At 42.0% G+C, this 19,817-nt stretch overlaps 1 protein-coding gene across 1 annotated transcript in view; it reads right to left on the reverse strand.

Annotated features, from left to right (window-relative positions):
- Window positions 1-11,865: 11,865 nt before the first annotated feature.
- Window positions 11,866-19,817, reverse strand: part of MCM10 (minichromosome maintenance 10 replication initiation factor) — a 37,133-nt gene continuing 29,181 nt past the window's right edge. Inside the window, exons 17-20 of the mRNA XM_006150002.3 lie at window positions 18,694-18,807; window positions 15,675-15,820; window positions 14,032-14,074; window positions 11,866-13,942 (exon numbers count right to left, since the gene is read on the reverse strand). Of these exons, the coding sequence (XP_006150064.1) occupies window positions 13,859-13,942; window positions 14,032-14,074; window positions 15,675-15,820; window positions 18,694-18,807 (387 nt within the window). The 3' untranslated portion in view covers window positions 11,866-13,858. The remainder of the gene's footprint in view (window positions 13,943-14,031; window positions 14,075-15,674; window positions 15,821-18,693; window positions 18,808-19,817) is intronic.

The raw sequence follows: 19,817 nt of genomic DNA on the forward strand, positions 1-19,817 counted from the left end.
ATGGCATGGGAACTCCAATCTCCACCTCCTACCATTTCCTCCCGCAATCCCTTCTCCTCCATTTTCCTCTTGGGATCTTGGGCACGCATGCACACGCGCCCGGTGTGAGTTTAAGCCGCCAGGTCTGGGACTTGAACCGCGATGGACTACATGGGAGTCCAGTGACATAGCCATTACGCTAACTGCTGGTCCCTCTCTTCTCATAAGAACAGCAGTCCTACTGAAGTACTACTGGACTACTAATCTGAAGTTAACTCAATTACATCCACAGAACCCTTATTTCCAAATAAGGTCACATTCCCAGGGACTGGAGGTTAGAACTTCAACTTATCTTCTGGGGGGACACAGTCTAATCGACGACAGCACCCCTTTCTTCCCTCCCAACCATCCTGCGTTCGTGCCCCAGACTTTCATGCTTGCTCTCAACTGTCCTTCAATAATTCCACACTGGGCCAGCAGGGACATGGTGGCTAAGGTGCTGGGCTCCCGCATGGTCAACTGCAGTTTGAGTCCCAGACCAGGCACCCTACTTTCTTACTCTATCTTTCTCTGGTGAGTGCATGTGCCCTATAGTAAAATTTAAAAACTAATAATAATAAATGAAGAATTCCTAAAAATAATTCCACACTAAGAATATAGAAAAAGCAAGAACAATTTAAGCAGGCACCTCTGTGGGGTCCTAGTACACCTAGGATAGAGGATTCTAGATAGATGAAGAAGCATCCACTCTTAGCCACTGTCCTGGCCCACCTTTGGGTCTCAGCTTCCCTCACAACTTGAGTCTCTGGCCAGCCAGCCCAGTAGCTTTCAAGGCTGGGCCTCCAGGGAAGTACAGGGTGACTGCAAAGGGGTTGCTTTGAAAAAAACCTACCTCAGTTCTAAGTCTCCACTAGAGGTGGGGTAATTAGTTAGATCACAACACTTTGTGAGGAATACATGTTTTAAAGTAATTATTTAAAAAGGCTGATGGAGTCTTTAAAAACACTCTAGGCCCGGCCTCGGTGGCATAGGTGATAGCTTACTGAACTGCACTGCTGGAAGCCGCATGGCCAGCCACAAGTCTGGATCCTGGATTCACCTGAAAACACACCAGGGGTGCATGTGCCCAAGAGCTTGATAAACTGAAGGGCTGAGGAAAGGGATCACGATGTGATGAGATCCTGCTGTGGATACCCCTTTTGCTAATGCACACACCCACATACATGTGATCTTCTTCATGAACAAGATAAACCTATAAAAACCACTCAGGTTAGGGACCAGCAGATGACATAATGGCTACGTCTCTGGAGTCTTGTGTAGTCGACTACAATTCAAGTCCCAGACCCGGTGGCTTAAAATCACGCCGGGCGCATGTGCGTGCATGCCCAAGATCCCGAGAGGAGAATGGAGGAGAAAGGATTACAGCATGGCCATCCCTCCTAGGGGGTGATTCCCACTCTCTGTCTGTTTCTGTCTTTCTGTGAGCACATGAACCCTATAGCAAAAACCTCTCCAAAAAAAAAAAAGAAAAAATGCCCACTCAGTTTCTTAAGTAATTATGCATAGTCCAGCTCACCTCATGCATAAGTCAGTATGTTATTTTCTCACACAAAGTCCAAGCAGCAGCTGTAGTGGACCGGGCTTCAGCAAACCCTACCACTAAATGTTGTTACCTGGGCAGGCAGGATAGAGGAGCCATTCTCTTTCCAGTGCCGGGAGTTCTGGCCTTTGCAATTTGGACACTCAGGCTTGGGGCACATCTCAAGTCCTATCACAACAGAAGTCAGAGAAGTGTTCAATTTTCCAGTGGCAAGTTACACTTGTGTTAAATGCTCTCTCAAGAGAGAGGGTCCACAGCTAGACTCTGGACTTTTGGGGGGATCACAAGGTATTTTTTTCTAAAGTTACCTTATCAAGATATATCTTAGTTGTCTGTGGTGTCTAAACTAGACCAATAAGGATATTTCCAAAAGTAAACTAAGAAAGTAATGAAAATTTTCCGTAAGTTCAGAAAACATGCACAAAATATTCAACTGAAATCTGCATTTACCATTTAAAATATTCTTTAAATTGATCCTATCCAATGTTTATAAAGATACTTTCATTGTAAAATTTATTTTAATTACACTACATGTTCATTCATTAGATCGCTGGAAAAGTCACAATGCATTTTTGCACAGAAAAATGTCATGACTTTTCCTATAACCCAATAGTTAATTCACACAGGTAGAAATCTTTTACAAAAAAAGGGGGAGGTCCCTACTTTTTGCTTCTTCAATTCTACCCTGAAGAGAGCCTTGCCAGAAGCTTGGTGTGCCTTCTTTACCTTCTCTGCACACACACACATTTCATCATTTTTTTAAAGAGATTTTTGCCATAAGGCATATGCACTCACTGGTGAGAAAGAGAAACAGAAAGCAAGAAATCATTCTTCATGGGAATGGTCACACTGCTGTCCCTTCTCCATTCTCCTCTTGGGATTTGGGCACACACACACACGCGCGCCCCAGCGTGACATTCAAGTCTCCAGATCCAGGACTCGAAACACGGCTGGCCATCTGGAAGTCCAGCTACATAACCATTACACCATCTGCCAGTCCCCACATTTCATCCTTTATAACAGCAACAAAATATGTAATTATATAAATCTGGTAGTCCCACTCCTAGTTGTGTAGGAAGGAGACACTTAGCAGATCAGAGTTAGCTTAACAGAACTCCCCAATAGGAAAAGCCGGGCTCTGAAATCTCTCTAACAAGGCCATTTACCTTAAGTGGTTCCATTGTTATATTGTCACCTGCATGTTCCCTACTTTTCCTATAAACAGAAGAGCATTTTGGGATGGGGTCCCATAACTGGAACCTTCTTCACAATAGACCTGGTAAAGGTCTGACCAGCTTCCACACACTTCTCCACTAGGTAATGGGTGTTCAGGGAATTATCTGTGCTCCTAACGTGCTCCTAAATAAGCTCTATTATATTATTATACCATGAGGTACTAGTGCTGTGTGTCTTAGTTTGCCTTGCGTGCCATTGAATATGCTAGAGGTCATTCACCCGTTCCTCTACCAGTAAGACAGATTACTGGACATGAAGCTCTGGGCCTTCGAGTCCACACATTAAACTGGGTACATCAAATTTCTCTGGGAAGAGGTTATGTGCTTACAATTGCCAACATCTTTGCCAATACTTTATTACAGAGAGAAAATTGGGAACATCAGCAGAAAAGTCTGGAGGGAAGAGGTCTTGAAATATGCACTATTCACTTTTAGGCTTAACCATATCAGACTCCACAAGGTCATTAGTAATTCAAGTCCCAGACCCGGTGGCTTAAAATCACGCCGGGCGCATGTGCGTGCATGCCCAAGATCCCGAGAGGAGAATGGAGGAGAAAGGATTACAGCATGGCCATCCCTCCTAGGGGGTGATTCCCACTCTCTGTCTGTTTCTGTCTTTCTGTGAGCACATGAACCCTATAGCAAAAACCTCTCCAAAAAAAAAAAAAGAAAAAATACCCACTCAGTTTCTTAAGTAATTATGCATAGTCCAGCTCACCTCATGCATAAGTCAGTATGTTATTTTCTCACACAAAGTCCAAGCAGCAGCTGTAGTGGACCGGGCTTCAGCAAACCCTACCACTAAATGTTGTTACCTGGGCAGGCAGGATAGAGGAGCCATTCTCTTTCCAGTGCCGGGAGTTCTGGCCTTTGCAATTTGGACACTCAGGCTTGGGGCACATCTCAAGTCCTATCACAACAGAAGTCAGAGAAGTGTTCAATTTTCCAGTGGCAAGTTACACTTGTGTTAAATGCTCTCTCAAGAGAGAGGGTCCACAGCTAGACTCTGGACTTTTGGGGGGATCACAAGGTATTTTTTTCTAAAGTTACCTTATCAAGATATATCTTAGTTGTCTGTGGTGTCTAAACTAGACCAATAAGGATATTTCCAAAAGTAAACTAAGAAAGTAATGAAAATTTTCCGTAAGTTCAGAAAACATGCACAAAATATTCAACTGAAATCTGCATTTACCATTTAAAATATTCTTTAAATTGATCCTATCCAATGTTTATAAAGATACTTTCATTGTAAAATTTATTTTAATTACACTACATGTTCATTCATTAGATCGCTGGAAAAGTCACAATGCATTTTTGCACAGAAAAATGTCATGACTTTTCCTATAACCCAATAGTTAATTCACACAGGTAGAAATCTTTTACAAAAAAAGGGGGAGGTCCCTACTTTTTGCTTCTTCAATTCTACCCTGAAGAGAGCCTTGCCAGAAGCTTGGTGTGCCTTCTTTACCTTCTCTGCACACACACACATTTCATCATTTTTTTAAAGAGATTTTTGCCATAAGGCATATGCACTCACTGGTGAGAAAGAGAAACAGAAAGCAAGAAATCATTCTTCATGGGAATGGTCACACTGCTGTCCCTTCTCCATTCTCCTCTTGGGATTTGGGCACACACACACACGCGCGCCCCAGCGTGACATTCAAGTCTCCAGATCCAGGACTCGAAACACGGCTGGCCATCTGGAAGTCCAGCTACATAACCATTACACCATCTGCCAGTCCCCACATTTCATCCTTTATAACAGCAACAAAATATGTAATTATATAAATCTGGTAGTCCCACTCCTAGTTGTGTAGGAAGGAGACACTTAGCAGATCAGAGTTAGCTTAACAGAACTCCCCAATAGGAAAAGCCGGGCTCTGAAATCTCTCTAACAAGGCCATTTACCTTAAGTGGTTCCATTGTTATATTGTCACCTGCATGTTCCCTACTTTTCCTATAAACAGAAGAGCATTTTGGGATGGGGTCCCATAACTGGAACCTTCTTCACAATAGACCTGGTAAAGGTCTGACCAGCTTCCACACACTTCTCCACTAGGTAATGGGTGTTCAGGGAATTATCTGTGCTCCTAACGTGCTCCTAAATAAGCTCTATTATATTATTATACCATGAGGTACTAGTGCTGTGTGTCTTAGTTTGCCTTGCGTGCCATTGAATATGCTAGAGGTCATTCACCCGTTCCTCTACCAGTAAGACAGATTACTGGACATGAAGCTCTGGGCCTTCGAGTCCACACATTAAACTGGGTACATCAAATTTCTCTGGGAAGAGGTTATGTGCTTACAATTGCCAACATCTTTGCCAATACTTTATTACAGAGAGAAAATTGGGAACATCAGCAGAAAAGTCTGGAGGGAAGAGGTCTTGAAATATGCACTATTCACTTTTAGGCTTAACCATATCAGACTCCACAAGGTCATTAGTGCACACTCCACCTACATAATATGTGTGCTTCCAGCAGCCACCCCGATGCCTTAGGGCCTGATCAAGCTGGCTGGGTAGACACCCCCACAGTCACGGGCCTCCTAGAGAGTCACATGCAGCTCTAGGTTAGAGTATGCTAGCTGAGGGAAAAACTGGCATAGAATAACACACTTGGCGGATGCCTCAATACTTGATTACTATATTTACTATTACCTGATTAGACTGGAATTATTTGAGAGGGACGAGCATTTCAATGTTTTGAAGCATATATTTTTCTTTTATTAAGAAAGATTTTTGCTATAGGGCGCATGTGCTCGCTGGAGAGACAAAGGGAGACAGAGACAGAAAGTCATAAATTACCCCCCAGCAGGGTGGCCATGCTGCAATCCTTTCTCCTCCATTCTCCTCTAGGGATATTTTGGGCATGCGCGCATAGGTGCTCAGCGTGTTTTAAGCTGTTAGGTCCAGGACTTGAACCACAGTTGATTACATGGAAGTCTAACTACATAACCATTAAGCCATCTATGGGTCCCAAAGCATAAATCTTAACAGAAAGGAGTGGAGTTGTGCCATTGGCATCCCTCTCTCAATCTTTGGTCTAAACAACCGTGGTTCATGTCCCGGACCCGGTGGCTTAAAACTGACGCCGGGCGCATGTGCGTGCGTGCCCAAGATCCCGAGAGGAGAATGGAGGAGAAGGGATTGCGGCGTGACCATCCCCCCTGGGGGGTGATTTCTCACTTTCTGTCTCTATGTCTCTCTCTGTCTGGTGAGCGCACACGCCCCATAGCAAAAACCTCTCCAAAAAAAAAAATAAATAAATAAAAACAAAACCAAAAAAACCTTTGGTCTAAACAAGAAATTGACTGCTTTGAGTAGAACAAAGGTCAGAGATGCTCCTCTCTAAATCACTGAACAAGGCACTCATGCTTGGATCTCATCAGCTTCCAATTCTGACCCCTAAAATTACAGAACAGGGAGCCTTGGCAAGCTAGCAAGATATACTCTGGCCCAAGGGTATTTTTACTCACTAGTTCTATTGGAAATGGGTCTCTCAAAAAATTTAATCCCATATCAAGAGTAGAAATTCTAGAACAGGGGGCCAGCAGGTGGCATGGTGAAGGCTCTGGACTCCCACATGGCTGACTGCGGTTCAAGTCCCAGACCTGATGACTTGATCTAACTTTCCCTTTCTCTCTTCATAACCAATTTTCTTTTAAAAAAAGTAAACAAATAATTCTTTTAAAAAATCAACAAAAATTCTACAACGACCTATGTTTATCCTTAGCTCAGTTACAAGTGAAGGGAAGATGGAAGCCCATTAACTAGGATTGGGAGCTGGGCGGGCGTGCAAGTTTGACTCATTGCTAGTTCAAACATGAATCAGGACTGCAGGCTGATGGGCCAGTGATAGAGGTTACATTCTATTCATATGAAAAAGCCTTCCTGGTTGGCCAGGAGCTGGTGCCAAGTCTTTTTAGGTTCAGTCTACAAGATTTTTATAGTTTGTTTTACTGTTTTTTTGTTTGTTTGTTTGTTTTAACTCTTTCTCATATGCCTGGTTATGCAAATAAAAAAAAAAAAAAGGTCTAGCAGTGGTATGAATCCCACATGGAAAACTGTAGTGCAGTGCAAGTCCTAGACCTGGCAGCTTGAAAAACACACCAGGTGTTTTTCAAAAACACCCCAAATCCCAAGAATGAATGAGAAGAGATTGCAGCATGGTCACCTCTCCTTGGCGGGGGATGGGAGTGGTGGGGGTAGGGGGGTTTCTCCCTTTCTCTGTCTCAATCTAGTGAACATGTGGCACCCTATAGCAAAAAAAAAAAAAATTAAAGTCATGTGTTGCTCTCCTACCATAGCCAGGAAACAAGACAAGCCAGTCTGGTTAATATCATTAAAGATAACATGCCCCAGTATCTTCTGGCAAGAAGGCCGGTTCTCTTCCCCATGTGCTAACAGGTGGACAGCAGCAGGTGAATTCTGACTCGAGCCCATACTACACAGCCACCTGCCTGCCTGTTGTGTGTCTGCAGGAAGGAATGCTGGGCCAGATGGATGTCAACAGCCAAGAATGGTTTGGGTGGGTGGCCAGTTCCAAAAGACGAAATGAAACAGCATGTCCTTGCCTCTTTAGTGGTCACTCTTCACATGCTGGCTCTAGATAAAGAACTCGGAACAGCAAGGGGCTGAATATGAATCCTATTACCTCACTCTAACCCCATCCTCAACAAGGGTTCCATTATTCTTCAGGGTTTTCAAATTCAGCCCAGAATTCCTTCCCTAAAAACCAATTGCAGTCATTCCCCTGGCAGGGAGAGCTGGCCAAAGGTAACATGACCAGGAATCTGGGCAGTCGCATCTAATAGGAAATTAGAAACAGAGCCATTTGTATTTTTGGAGCAGACTGGCCTGGTCCAAAGTGTGGTCTTTGGGATATTCTTTTACTTACTTTCTGTTCTTTCATTACTATCTCCTAGTTCTTCAGGGCTGAATTTCAGACAAGTGGTTGGAAACAAACCTGACAAAGAATGAATTTGTTAATAATTTTTATTTACTAGTTTTGCATGTTAGCATTTTATTGTTTAAATATTTGTGCATGTGCTCCAGGAGAGACTTTGCAGATCATGTGCCTTTGTTTCTTAGCTCTTTTGAGATAAGGCAATTTTTTTTTTTTTAAATTGTCAGAGGGTACATGCCCTTGCCAGAGAGAGAGGCAGGGGAGGGAGAAGGCACCCTCCTAATGGGGCATGGTCATCCTGCAATCCCTGCTCCATCTTTCCATCCTGTAGGCATTTTAGGCGCACACAAATACCTGGTGTTTCTCAAGCAGCCAAGGCAAGGATTCAAACTGTGTTGCTCCTAAAAACCTCAAGGCCACTGAGCCGGACCAGGAGGAGGTAGTTTTTTGTGAACTCTAGAATGACGTTTAAAAATTCTCTGAACTTACGTGCTTTGGTTGGGTTAATTAACTTCAAATTTATCTTTTAACTAATTACATTCTTTGACAAGCTTTTCATAATTTTAAAGTTCTATCTTTAGCTCTTAAAGGATTTATCCAAAAGCAAATTGGTTATTGTGAATGTTTTCATTCATGTTTGACAACTCTGGTATACGCTGTGATCTTTATGATCTCATAATGTACTGAACACTTTCTTTAAATTTTTTTTTCCATTTTCCTGACCTTAATTTTTTTTGGAAGGTTTTTGCTATAGGGTGTGTGCATTGGCCAGAAAGACAGAGAGACAGAAAGCGAGAAAACTCCCCCCCGGGGGGGTGGCCATGCCGCAATCCCATTTCCTCCATTTTCTCGGGATCTTGGGCACGCATGCACATGTGCCTGGTGTGAGTTTAAGCCACCGGGTCCAGGCCTTAAACCTCAGTAGACTACACGGGAGTCCAGCGACATAGCCATCATGCCATCTGCTGGTCCCCCTCACCTTAATTTTTTTTAATTAAAATAATTTGAATAGGGGGAACAAACAGTTAGCATAATGGCTATGTCACTGGACTCCCACGTAGTCGACCGCGGTTTGCGTCCTGGACCCGGTGGCTTAAAACTCATGCCAGGAGCGTGTATGTGCATGCCCAAGATCCCGAGAGGAGAATGGAGGAGAAGGGATTGCAGCGTGACCATCCCCCCTGGGGGGTGATTTCTCGCTTTCTGTCTCTCTCTGTCTGTCTGGTGAGCGCACGCGCCCTATTGTGAAAAACCTCAAAAAAAAAAAAATTGAATAGGTATTACATACATATGGTTTGAAATTTTAAAAGGACAGAAAAGAATATAGAAGAAATTTAGCTCCTCCTCTTTCTCCCCAAGGAAACCATTATTCCCCAAGTCTTGAGTCTTTGTCCAGTGGGCTATGCATATCTAAATATTTATATAAACTTTTCTTCCACTTTTATTTTTTTAATATTTTCAAATTCATTTTTAACCTGGGACCTACTTTATACCTATTTAACCAACTATACATGTGTGTGTAAGTGTGTATGTATAGACACAACTATATAGTTTATAGTTAAGCAGTTTTCATAAAATGTAGACAAAAGCTTCCTACAAGAATATTTAGAGGAAAGAACAATAACTTAATAAAAAAAGTGAACAACATTTTCTAGATTACTTTTCATTAATTTTAACACTCTAATAAACTTGCCCCATCAATAAAGACATACAAAGGTTAAAAAAAAAGAGTGGAATGTCATTCCACACAAAGGGAAACAAACAAACAAAACAAAACAAAAAAGGGTTACTTTCCTGATATCACACAAAACAGACTTCAAACTAAAATCCACTAAGAAACTAAAATCCATTAAGAGAGACAATGAAGAAAGGTCATTATGTAGTATTAAAGGGCTCAATGCACCAAGAAGATACAACAATTACACTCAATGTTGGAATACTCAAATACACAAAACAAAGATTGCTACACTTAAGGGAGAGATGGCCTCTAACATACTAAGTATATTTTTGAGTCTAAAGTAACACACTAGGGAATCTGAATCAAATGAAAGACTTTTCGAATTAAAGTGATAATCCCATTACTGTGAGGCAGAGGGCAGGAATAACAGCTTTCAATTTTTCTGACAATTTAGTTGTTTATCATGTATCCAGCACAAAATTGTGGCACCACTGGACAAAATACTGTTTTGTAAACTAATTCAGAACCACCCCCGCCAGCGGAATGGCAATATCTTATATTCTGCTTGTGGTGTGGGTATATAGCTGCATACATTTGTCCAAACTCATATTAACTGTTCACCTCAGATGTGCGCCCTTTATTGTACCTTACTACTGTTGATTTTAAAAAAGACCACTAGAGAAATTTTTGCTCAAGCAATGTTACCAAAGACTTGGTTCTGATCCCAGTCTTAGCCCATATTTCCAAACTACTTAACCAATTTCCATATCTGCAATACACCTCATTTGGTGCCTTGGGAAATGCTACACAATCACCCGCTATCATCCACAGTTCTGTATTAGCAAATTTACCTGATTGCTAAGATTTGTAATCTCAAAATCAATACTTGCAGTGTGTTTGCTGGAATTGGTGGGCAAACACGTGTGCGGTGACATATTCCCAGCGGAGGCCAAACAAAACCATGGCCTCTGTTTCAGCTCTCACTTGATAAGTGTATGCACTTCACATGTTGTTTTTCACTCCTGTGCTGCTCTTTGGTGATTTTCCTGCCTAAAACGGGCCCCCAAGCATAGTGCTGAAGTGCTGTCTAGTGAGATTTGCCTTATGGAGAAAATCTGTGAGTTGTATAAGCTTCCTTCAAACATGTGATAGTACTGTTGACTATGAATATGAAGTTAGTAAATCAATAAATATTAAGTAGGCTGCCTTTAAAAGTAAACACACACAAAAAAAGCATATGCATTGGTCAGTTGTTGAAAATGTTGTGACCAGAGGCTTGCAGGAACCCAATCCTGAATCTCCCTGAGAAGCAATCACTGAGTGTCCACAGTGACTTCACAGAATGTAACTCCTGTGTCTCACAGGGACTGACTGTACACATAGTGGATACGTAGTCTGACTGGTGCAGGGACACGGCAGAGATTGTTCCCATTTTGATCTGAAGAAAAAAAAAAAAAAAAAAAAAAAAGCATGGCTCTACTTTTTAAATTTCAAAATTTCAACATCCTCTTCACAGATTGCTGTCAACTGAATCAGCTGATTTCTACTTTTATGCCTCTTATTTTCTTTTAATATATCACCGTTTCTTTCCTCAAATATTGGCAAATAGAAGTAGAATTTCATTTTTAAACTATCTGTCCTTCCTGAGAGTTGTACTATTTCTACATTTCTGCACATAGGACCAGAGATGCCGATTTTACTGGTAGAGTAGCAGTTCTGATGGGTTGCTATTAGTCACATACTTAGGCAAACAGATTTGTACCTCGGATTTTTAAAAATATGTCAATGAGCATTATTTAACTTATTATAATCAAGCTTTATTTCTGTCAACTTTTACAGAAACCCAATTCATGCGATCTCTTCCTATTAACATTGCTATACATGACAATCTATAGTTTTCATTTAAGTTCTCTTTGGAAAAAATTCTATCAGTCATTCAGAATTTCTTAATTGCTATTCTGAATAATTTTCCCCCTTAATTTGCTAGAGGGTGCATGTGCTTGCCATAGACAGAGAAAGAGACCCCCCCTCCCCCATGGAGCTTGTTCATGCCACAATCCCTTCTCCTCCATTTTCCCATCCTCTTGGGATTCTAGGCATGCACATGCATCTGACATGTTTCTCAAACCACCAGGGCTGGGATCTGAACTGTGCCGTCAGCCATGTGGGATCTGGTTCCTTGACTACTAGGTCACAGGGCTGGCCCCCAGATGTTTGTTATCTAAAATATTTGTTTTCCTTTGTCTTTAGAAAAATGTATTTTATTTTAGCAAAACTAAAAAAAAAAAAAAAGAAAAGAAAAAGCTGATTTTCTTTAAAAAGTCACTTAATTTCCTGTAAACAGAAATGGCATAAAGGAAAAAAAAAACAAAAACAACAAAAATATCCTACTGTGAAGATTATAACATTCAGATCGGCCAAGTTCTCCTTGAAGGGCATGGCTGGTTTTAGTTTACTAATTTTGATCTGTTGGCTTCTAATGATACAATAAGCCCTATGTTACCAACGACAGACTAGGAAAAAAATCAAACATACTCTTAGGATTTGTATGAAACCATTTAATACATGCAGACAGAGGGTAGTATTAGATTAATCTCACTGAGAATATTTTCAGGGAAAACAAGGAAGTTTCCCCAACCTGCACTAACCTCACTACTTCTCACCTCTGAATAGTCTAAGAAAGCACGCACAAGTGCACACACACACACACACACACACACACACACACACATACACACACAATGAAAGACCTCCAAGACTTAGCACAACTAAGAAGTGATTAAATTATACAGTACTTTAAGGTTATGTAAAAATATAAAATCAAGGTTTAAAAAGGTATCCAGAGCCAGTTCATTGGCTTTTACAAGTCTATTATACAACCTAAAGACCCTGCACAAGCATGTAGAGACTGGGGTGGTACAAACAAGAACATGCCTCTTACACTGCAAGGAGACTGCTCAAAGAGTAACCCGGTGTTCCAACTGTGCAGTTATGACCTACTTCACATACACTGCTGTTTTAAGTTCATGAGACAAATCTACTCTATATGAGCCATAAAAATATGAGTTTCAACTGCTTTTTGGTTTGTATTCGTAATTAAACACTTTATTCTTGTCTTTGTCAGACAAAACCTGTTATAAACCAAATACCTTCTGGAAAGTGAAGTTCTCCGAGAAGCACAGTTATCAGGACATAACCTTAGGAGAAGCCCAAGGGTCAGACATAGCACCTTCCACTCATACCTATACGAATCGATTTTATGAAATTTAGGGCAAGTGCATTTTATTTCTGGCTCTTGAAAACCTAAACCCACCATCTTCCACAACTAGATCCTGTAAGTGTTATGTTCTTAACACAATAGCATCTTGGGGGAAACCTAAACTATTTCCAGCTAGAGTTGAAATTTTAATATCATAATCCTAACAATTTACCCAATCTTTATTGTAGCAGCAATTCACTGGGATCAAGTGATATTTGGAAAATCAGGCGACCCAGACAAAAGAATCTCAACTAAATTTTGTTGTGCTAACTTGTATAGGATTTGACTTTTAATTCTTGCTGTGTGCAAATCTGTAAACCCCAAAGGCCATGGGATTCTGTCTTTATGTAATGCTTCTGTTCTTCAATCATAGTTCAGAGCTTCTCAAATTTTGTCTGCATTTTAGTGAGAGGTGTCAAAGTTTCTTTGAGCCATGGTTAAATAAATTCATTCTTCAAAATGATGAGATTTTAGATATTCCTAGTAGAGAGCACCACAATACTATAGGAGCAGAGAGCTGGCCCTCTATATAAATAAACTAAAACGCAAAGTGATTCTGAGACTTGATCAGAGTATAACAGAGGTAATAACAGCATAGAAAGCTGGAATGTGGCTTTTAACATCTGTAAATCATGACCCTATGAAGGGCAATGATCATAATTCTCTAGAAGGAAAAAGGTTACATTATTTGTAGACTCTACTGAGAGATACATTTCTAGATCATTAAGATCATTTCCAGTATTTCTCATTTCCCAGACAAGGAATGTGAAATTAAGCAACTTACCTGGGGCAAAAGTTAAGCTGACTCAAATATTTGGTCTCTGGGTGTCCATTTAAACACTAGAACTATATTGTGATAAAGGAGTAGAGTCTTTATAACCGAGAGACACGGAAACACAGCTCTTACTTTAGTTATTCCAGTTTTAGAGGGAAAAAAAATCTCTGTGAATCTAGTAATGTCGTCATCTGTAGTCGGCATAGGAAAGACAATGGTACCTTGATTTTCCACCTAAATGTCGATGTTCGATTTGGTGTCAAATGGAGAAAAGTAAAGTAGGCAAACAAAGCCTGTGGGCTTAACAAGCACTTGGTTTTGATTGTGTCAGTCAGAAACATGGCCAATACAATGTGAATCCCTTGCTCTTCCAGGGCCAAAGGAAGCAAGGCAGGTTATAGGAAAATGTCTGAAGATAGAGCTATTTATTTAAGGCTGTTCAGAAATTTTGCATGTTCTTCTCCTCTTGGTAACAGGGTTTCTCCTCCTATCTTTGGGCCAGTCTTTTCCTAGAAAAATGAAAGTATTTTAATAAGAAATGGCTCAACATTGTATGGGTGACTAAAAGTACTCACAAATTAGTAGGCAAATAACATACCTTTAGCATTCCGTCCCGTTCCCATTTGTAGAGGCCACAATTACTGAAAAAGAAAAGATGGATTTACTCAGTGGGGAGGTTATCAGCCCACACACATGAAGATCATGGTGTCCACTACACTCAGGAGGAACAGTATCCCTTCATTCAAGCAGAAGCTATTTAAGGTGACATTCACATTACTGGCCAGACAGATAAGAGAAAGGGAGAGGAGGAAGCACTCGCCGTGGGGAATGGTCATGTTGCAATCTCTTCTTCATCGCTCTCCTTTTGGGATTCTGGGCACGCATGCACATGTACCTAATGTGTTTCTCAAGCCACCAGGTCTGGAACTTGAACCACATGGTTAGCTATGTGAGATCTGCTGCCTTAACCCCCAGAACATGGAGCTGGCTCAGGAAGTTTTGCAAGGACCTTAATAGGGAAATAGATAAGAGATGGCAACAGAAAATTACAGAAGAGGAAATGCAAAAGATTAAAATGCATATGAAAAGACATAAAAAATACCAATAACCAGACAACTGAAAATTTCAAAAAAGGTATCATTTTGGATGCAACTGCCACAGCTGCCTTGGGAAGCAGTGTGGCACTGCTTAGATGGCTTCATCCCTGGATGCATATTGGAAAAAATCCTAGGCAAGACTCTACAAGGACACATGTGGAGAGCATGAAAGCACACTGGAAACTCAGAGGCCCACAGGTCAAACGAGATGATGCTGACCAAGAGCACTGTTACCAGGCAGGAACAACAGGCGAGGTAGACAGAGAGCAATGAGAGGCATGCTACAAACACAGACCTGAGTGCAAAAAGAAGTAACATGGAACACAGAATACCATCCCATCTATACAAAATAAAAATGATCTGCATACACAACAGTATATCTGCACAAGAAAACCAACAAAGGGGTAACATTATTTGTTTGAGAATGGGGGCTGGATGATGGTGCAGTGGTAAAGCACAACTCTGGGTGAGGCTGACACACACTGGGAAGAAGCTTTCCAGTACAAGTCTGGGGACTTCCCTGAGTACGCTGGGCATATGCTTTCCCCTGACCTGAGGCTGACCGTGACCTGTCAAGGGGACTTGGCTCTCTCATGAAATAAAATAAGCAAACTAAAACAAATAAATAAATAAGTATATGTATATATACACACACACACACGCACCCGGTGTTATTACACTGTATTCTATGGGATGATGCCCCCACCCCAACTGTCCTACAGAACAGCCTGCCTCTGTGCACCCACAAAGTACCAATAACAATGAACCAATGGCCCTTAAAACACACATACTGACATGTGAAATAAACTTTAAATGAACAAATAACTCCTCAGAGTGGAGAGAAAAAAAAAACCTTACATCCTTGCCCCCAAGAAACACACATATTCACCAATGCACCCTACTTCTATTTCATGTATTTACAATATTTAACAAACATTTTTGAGGCCCTTCTATGGGCCAAGTACTATCAAGTGCTGGGGATACGGCAGTGAAAAGGGCAGAGCTGTTTCTTTCCCAGGATTTAAGGTAACAATTCTGGTCTCAGGAACATCTGGAGATATAAGGCCTGGAATGATCGTCTAGTGTTCCAAGAGCACAGAACCATATGGGAGCCATAAGAAAAGGGATCTTAAGCAATTCATACCTGCAGTGCTTTTTCGGGAGCCTGTCGAGAGAGATGCTTCTGTTTCCACAGGGACACTTGAAAAACCTCTTCAGGCCGTCATGCCAGTGGTAGCTGTGCTGCTCGCTGACACAGGTCTCCAAGAGCTTGAAATGGGTGTAGGCACACTGCACGGACCAACACAAACCCCACACACCCAGTGAGGTGCTTACAAGGAGAAATGGGCCTGCAGCTGTCAGGGTGATCTGCTCCACAAATTCTTTTCTCTCCTTGCCACCCAGGTCACGGCAAGGAGCCTCCCCCCCACCTCCTAGCTGTGGTGGTCCATTTGTTTCCCAGCTTTCCCTCATACTTATACCATGTTTATTGTGTCTGCCTCAATTTCTGGCCAGGCATGAAGTACTCGAGAAGCCGCTGTGACACTCGGACAATACAGGGGTGGGAGAAAAGGACTGGAGGGTGGCTGTACTGCAGTGGTCAAGTGCTATGCACCGGGAGCTGGATCCCAGAGCGTTGACTGCAGTTCGATCTTGGCCCAATGATTTGAAAAAAACCATGCTGAGCGTGTGTACATGTGTGCCCAAATCTTGATGGGACAGAGAAATGGAGGAAAAGGGACTGAGATCGTAACCACACCCCATTAGGGATGTTTTCTCTTTCTCTGACAAGTAGATGTGCCCTCTGTGGGGGCAGGGGGGCAGGGGAGCAGAAGGAAGGGAGAAGAGTATAAACCTCTAAACAGCTTTGACTAGTCTGTCCTGAATTCAGGATAGTCCCTTAATTTTATAGGACATTGAGGCTAGGGACCTACGTGGGAAGGCCAAGTAGGTCTTTCATTTTCTCTTACAAGATCTGTGAAAAGGATATGAGCTTATCATTACAACTATTTCATACACAGCAAAACTAAGGCAGAGATATTAAACAACTCACTTTTAATTTTGATCCTCGAAAGGACTGAAGAGAGTAAGAAATGGTGGATAAAGGTTAAAAATAGGTACCAAGAGAGTACAATGCAATTTCTGTCCCTACGTTGAGTCTAGCTAAGGAACTAGACTTCAGCAACCATGAAAAGTACAGAGCGGAGTAGTCTAAAGCTAAGGGAGGCAGGAGAATAGCTCCCTACAGATGCACACCCCACTCGCCAGATCCTGCAAATACATCACGTTACATGGCGATGGGGAATTAAGGTTGCTAATTACTTGATTTCAGATAGGGAGATGATCATCTACTGAAGAATTAAGGACTCAGAATTTTCTTCATTATTTTTCACTGGTGGGCCCAGTGAAATCACAAGGGTCCTCAACAGTGGAGAGAGGAGGCCAAAAGGAGGCCGAGATGATGTGGTGCGAGCTCAAGCTGCTACTGTTGGCTGAGAGCGAGGAAGGGAGTCGCAGCCAAGGAAGGAAGGTACTCTGAAGGCTGGGTAAGGCAAGGGCGCACCCCTCCCCGCACCGAAAGGAATGTAGTCCTGTCTGCACCTGGATTTCACTGCAGACTTCTGACCCAGAGGACAGATATTCAATCCATGTTGCTTAAAGCCACCAAGTCTGTGGCAGACAGTTACAGTAGCAACGGCAAACTAACCTTCCAACTAGGTCCTTAGGCTCACCACTTTGTCAGAGTGAAAATGCAATGGTGAGTTTGGGTTTCATTCCTTCCAAATACTATGCTTGAAAAAATTAACTTGTTCTTCCAGGTCTAACTTTCTCCAAAAAAATCCTACATTTTAGTGGCAGATAATTCAGGGCTGACTCCCAAATATATAAAAGAATCTAAGATTTTAAAAGAAAAAAAGAAAGTGAATAGATGGAAATGAAATGGGATGATGGGAGGGTATATCCCACAAAACCCATTGTAAAGTGGAAAAATCCCAAGCCAAATCACTGTAGGTTGAGGACTATCTGCACTTGGTAAACAATTTCTTCTTTGTACACATTTAGTAATCTGATTTGGCTACAGATATATTTGGAATGAATGGTAAAAGGAGGAGTGGCGTTGAGCAAGAACTTTTGTTTGTTGCTATCTTTTAATATTGAAGAATTAAGGACTTAGAATTTTCTTTATTATTTTTCATTTTTTTTTTTTTACTGGAGGGTGCGTGCTTTTGCCAGATAAAGGAAGAGCACAGTCTCAGGTGGTATGATCATGCTGCAAGCCCTGCTCCTCTCTCCCTCTTTTTGGGGTTTTGGGCATGCATGCACAGGTAGCCAGTATATGTTTCAAGATGCTGCATCTGAGACTCAAATGGCACAGATGGTTATGTGGGATTTAGCTGCCTTAACCATGAGGCCATGGAGCCAGCCCAAGGACTTAAGAGTTTTCTATCAGATAATTGGGTAAAAATATCTACAAACTCATGTGACAATGCAATTCACACTCTGAATTGAGATTCAGTGTAGTAGGTTAAACTGTGAGGAGGAGGGATCATAACTAGGATGCCAACTCAGAAAGCTAAATCAAGGTCCCAAGGACTGAACAATGGATTGAAGACACATGAGGACTTGAAAAAGAGAGATAAAGGGACCAGCAGATGGCATAATAGTTACTCCCATGTAATGAATCGACCGCGGTTTAAGTCGAGACCCGCACATGCAGAGCGTGTGTGTGTGTGCATGTCCAAAATCCCAAGAAAAAAATGGAGAAGGGACTGTGGCATAGCCTTCCACCACTGGGGAGTGACTTCTCACTTTCTGTCTCTCTGTCTCTCTAGTGAGCACAAGTGCCCTATAGCAAAAATATCTCTTAAAAAAAAAAAAAAGAAAAAGAGAAACAAGATCATCTTGGACTCAGTGATAATAGGGGAAGAGAAGTCAGAGGCTTTTCCAAGGAATGGGAACTGTGGTGAAGGGAGAGGAGAATCTCCTCTATGAGTGCTCCACCTGCAGAGTCTGGCAGCCAGCTCAGGTACAAAGCCAGGTCCTGGGCTGTTTGTTTTCCAGCCTGATAACATGACATGTTAACATATCCCATGACTCTCAATGTCCTGTGTCAGCAGAGCAATAAGCAGGGCCCACAGGCCCATGCTCCCACCTTCACTCACCGTCTTGCATGTCACAACCCGGCACTTCACTTCTCTGATGTTTCTCATCTTTTCTTCCATTTGTTCTTTTTTCACCAGTGGCTCAAAGTATCTTTCCTGAAGCTCAGCCTCAGTCTGAAAAGACAAGGCATATAGTATACCTTGAATCAAAACCAATATACACTGATGCAGTTAATTAGAATTGAAGTCAATAATTATGCAATGATTCAGTTCAATACTAACTAGGCTACATGTTAGAAACTGGAGAGCAAACCTATGACTTGCAAACCAAAAACTGGTGATAAATAGAAATGAGCCCTTAATTTGTGTGTGGGGGGAGGACATGAAATCATTTGGTGATTTTTTTCTTTTCGGAAAGGTTTTTGCTATAGGGTGTGTGCACTTGCTAGAAGGACAGAGAGACAGAAAGTGATAAATCACCCCCCGGGGGGATGGCCACGCTGCAATCCCTTCTCCTCCACTCTCCTCTTGGGATCTTGGGCATGCATGCACATGCGCCTGGCGTGAGTTTAAGCCACCGGGTGTGGGACTCAAACCGTGGTCGACTACGTGGGAGTCTAGAGACATAGCCATTACGCTAACTGCTGATCCCAGCATTTGGTAATTTTTAAAATACTAAATACAAATAAACAATAGTAACATCATTAGCAATGTCATGACGTCAAGTGCATACCAGAGAGCAGTTAGTTCCAACACAGACTCAACATAGGAACGATACCCAAGGCCTCGCTAGTCAGCCATCTGTTAGGTACTGTTCTCCAGATCAGACCTTGGCAGGAGAACTTCCTGGGTGTCTGGAACAACTGGGAGTAGTTATGAGGCAGAGCGGAGAGATTACATGGCAGAATGTAAGTATGCTCTGGATTTAACACAGCTACACCAGTAAGAGGGCCCAGGGCGTTTGGTGGCCGCGAGAGGTCAGAAGCTCAGCTCTACAGCCTTTCAGGCTCAGCTCTGGTGTGTCTGCTGACCAAGTTCCAAGTCCCATGGAAAAGTATGGAACATAACTGCCTCACTGGTTACTTATTAATCAAAGATCGGCAGATTGGTCCAAGTAATGGTGCAAACAGGAGCTGTACAGCCCACCAGGGGACATTTTAAAAATCTGTGGGAGCCTTTTTTAT

This window comes from Tupaia chinensis, unplaced genomic scaffold (genome assembly GCF_000334495.1).
Source record: "Tupaia chinensis unplaced genomic scaffold, TupChi_1.0 Scaffold000275_1, whole genome shotgun sequence".
Taxonomy (NCBI): Eukaryota; Metazoa; Chordata; class Mammalia; order Scandentia; family Tupaiidae; genus Tupaia; species Tupaia belangeri.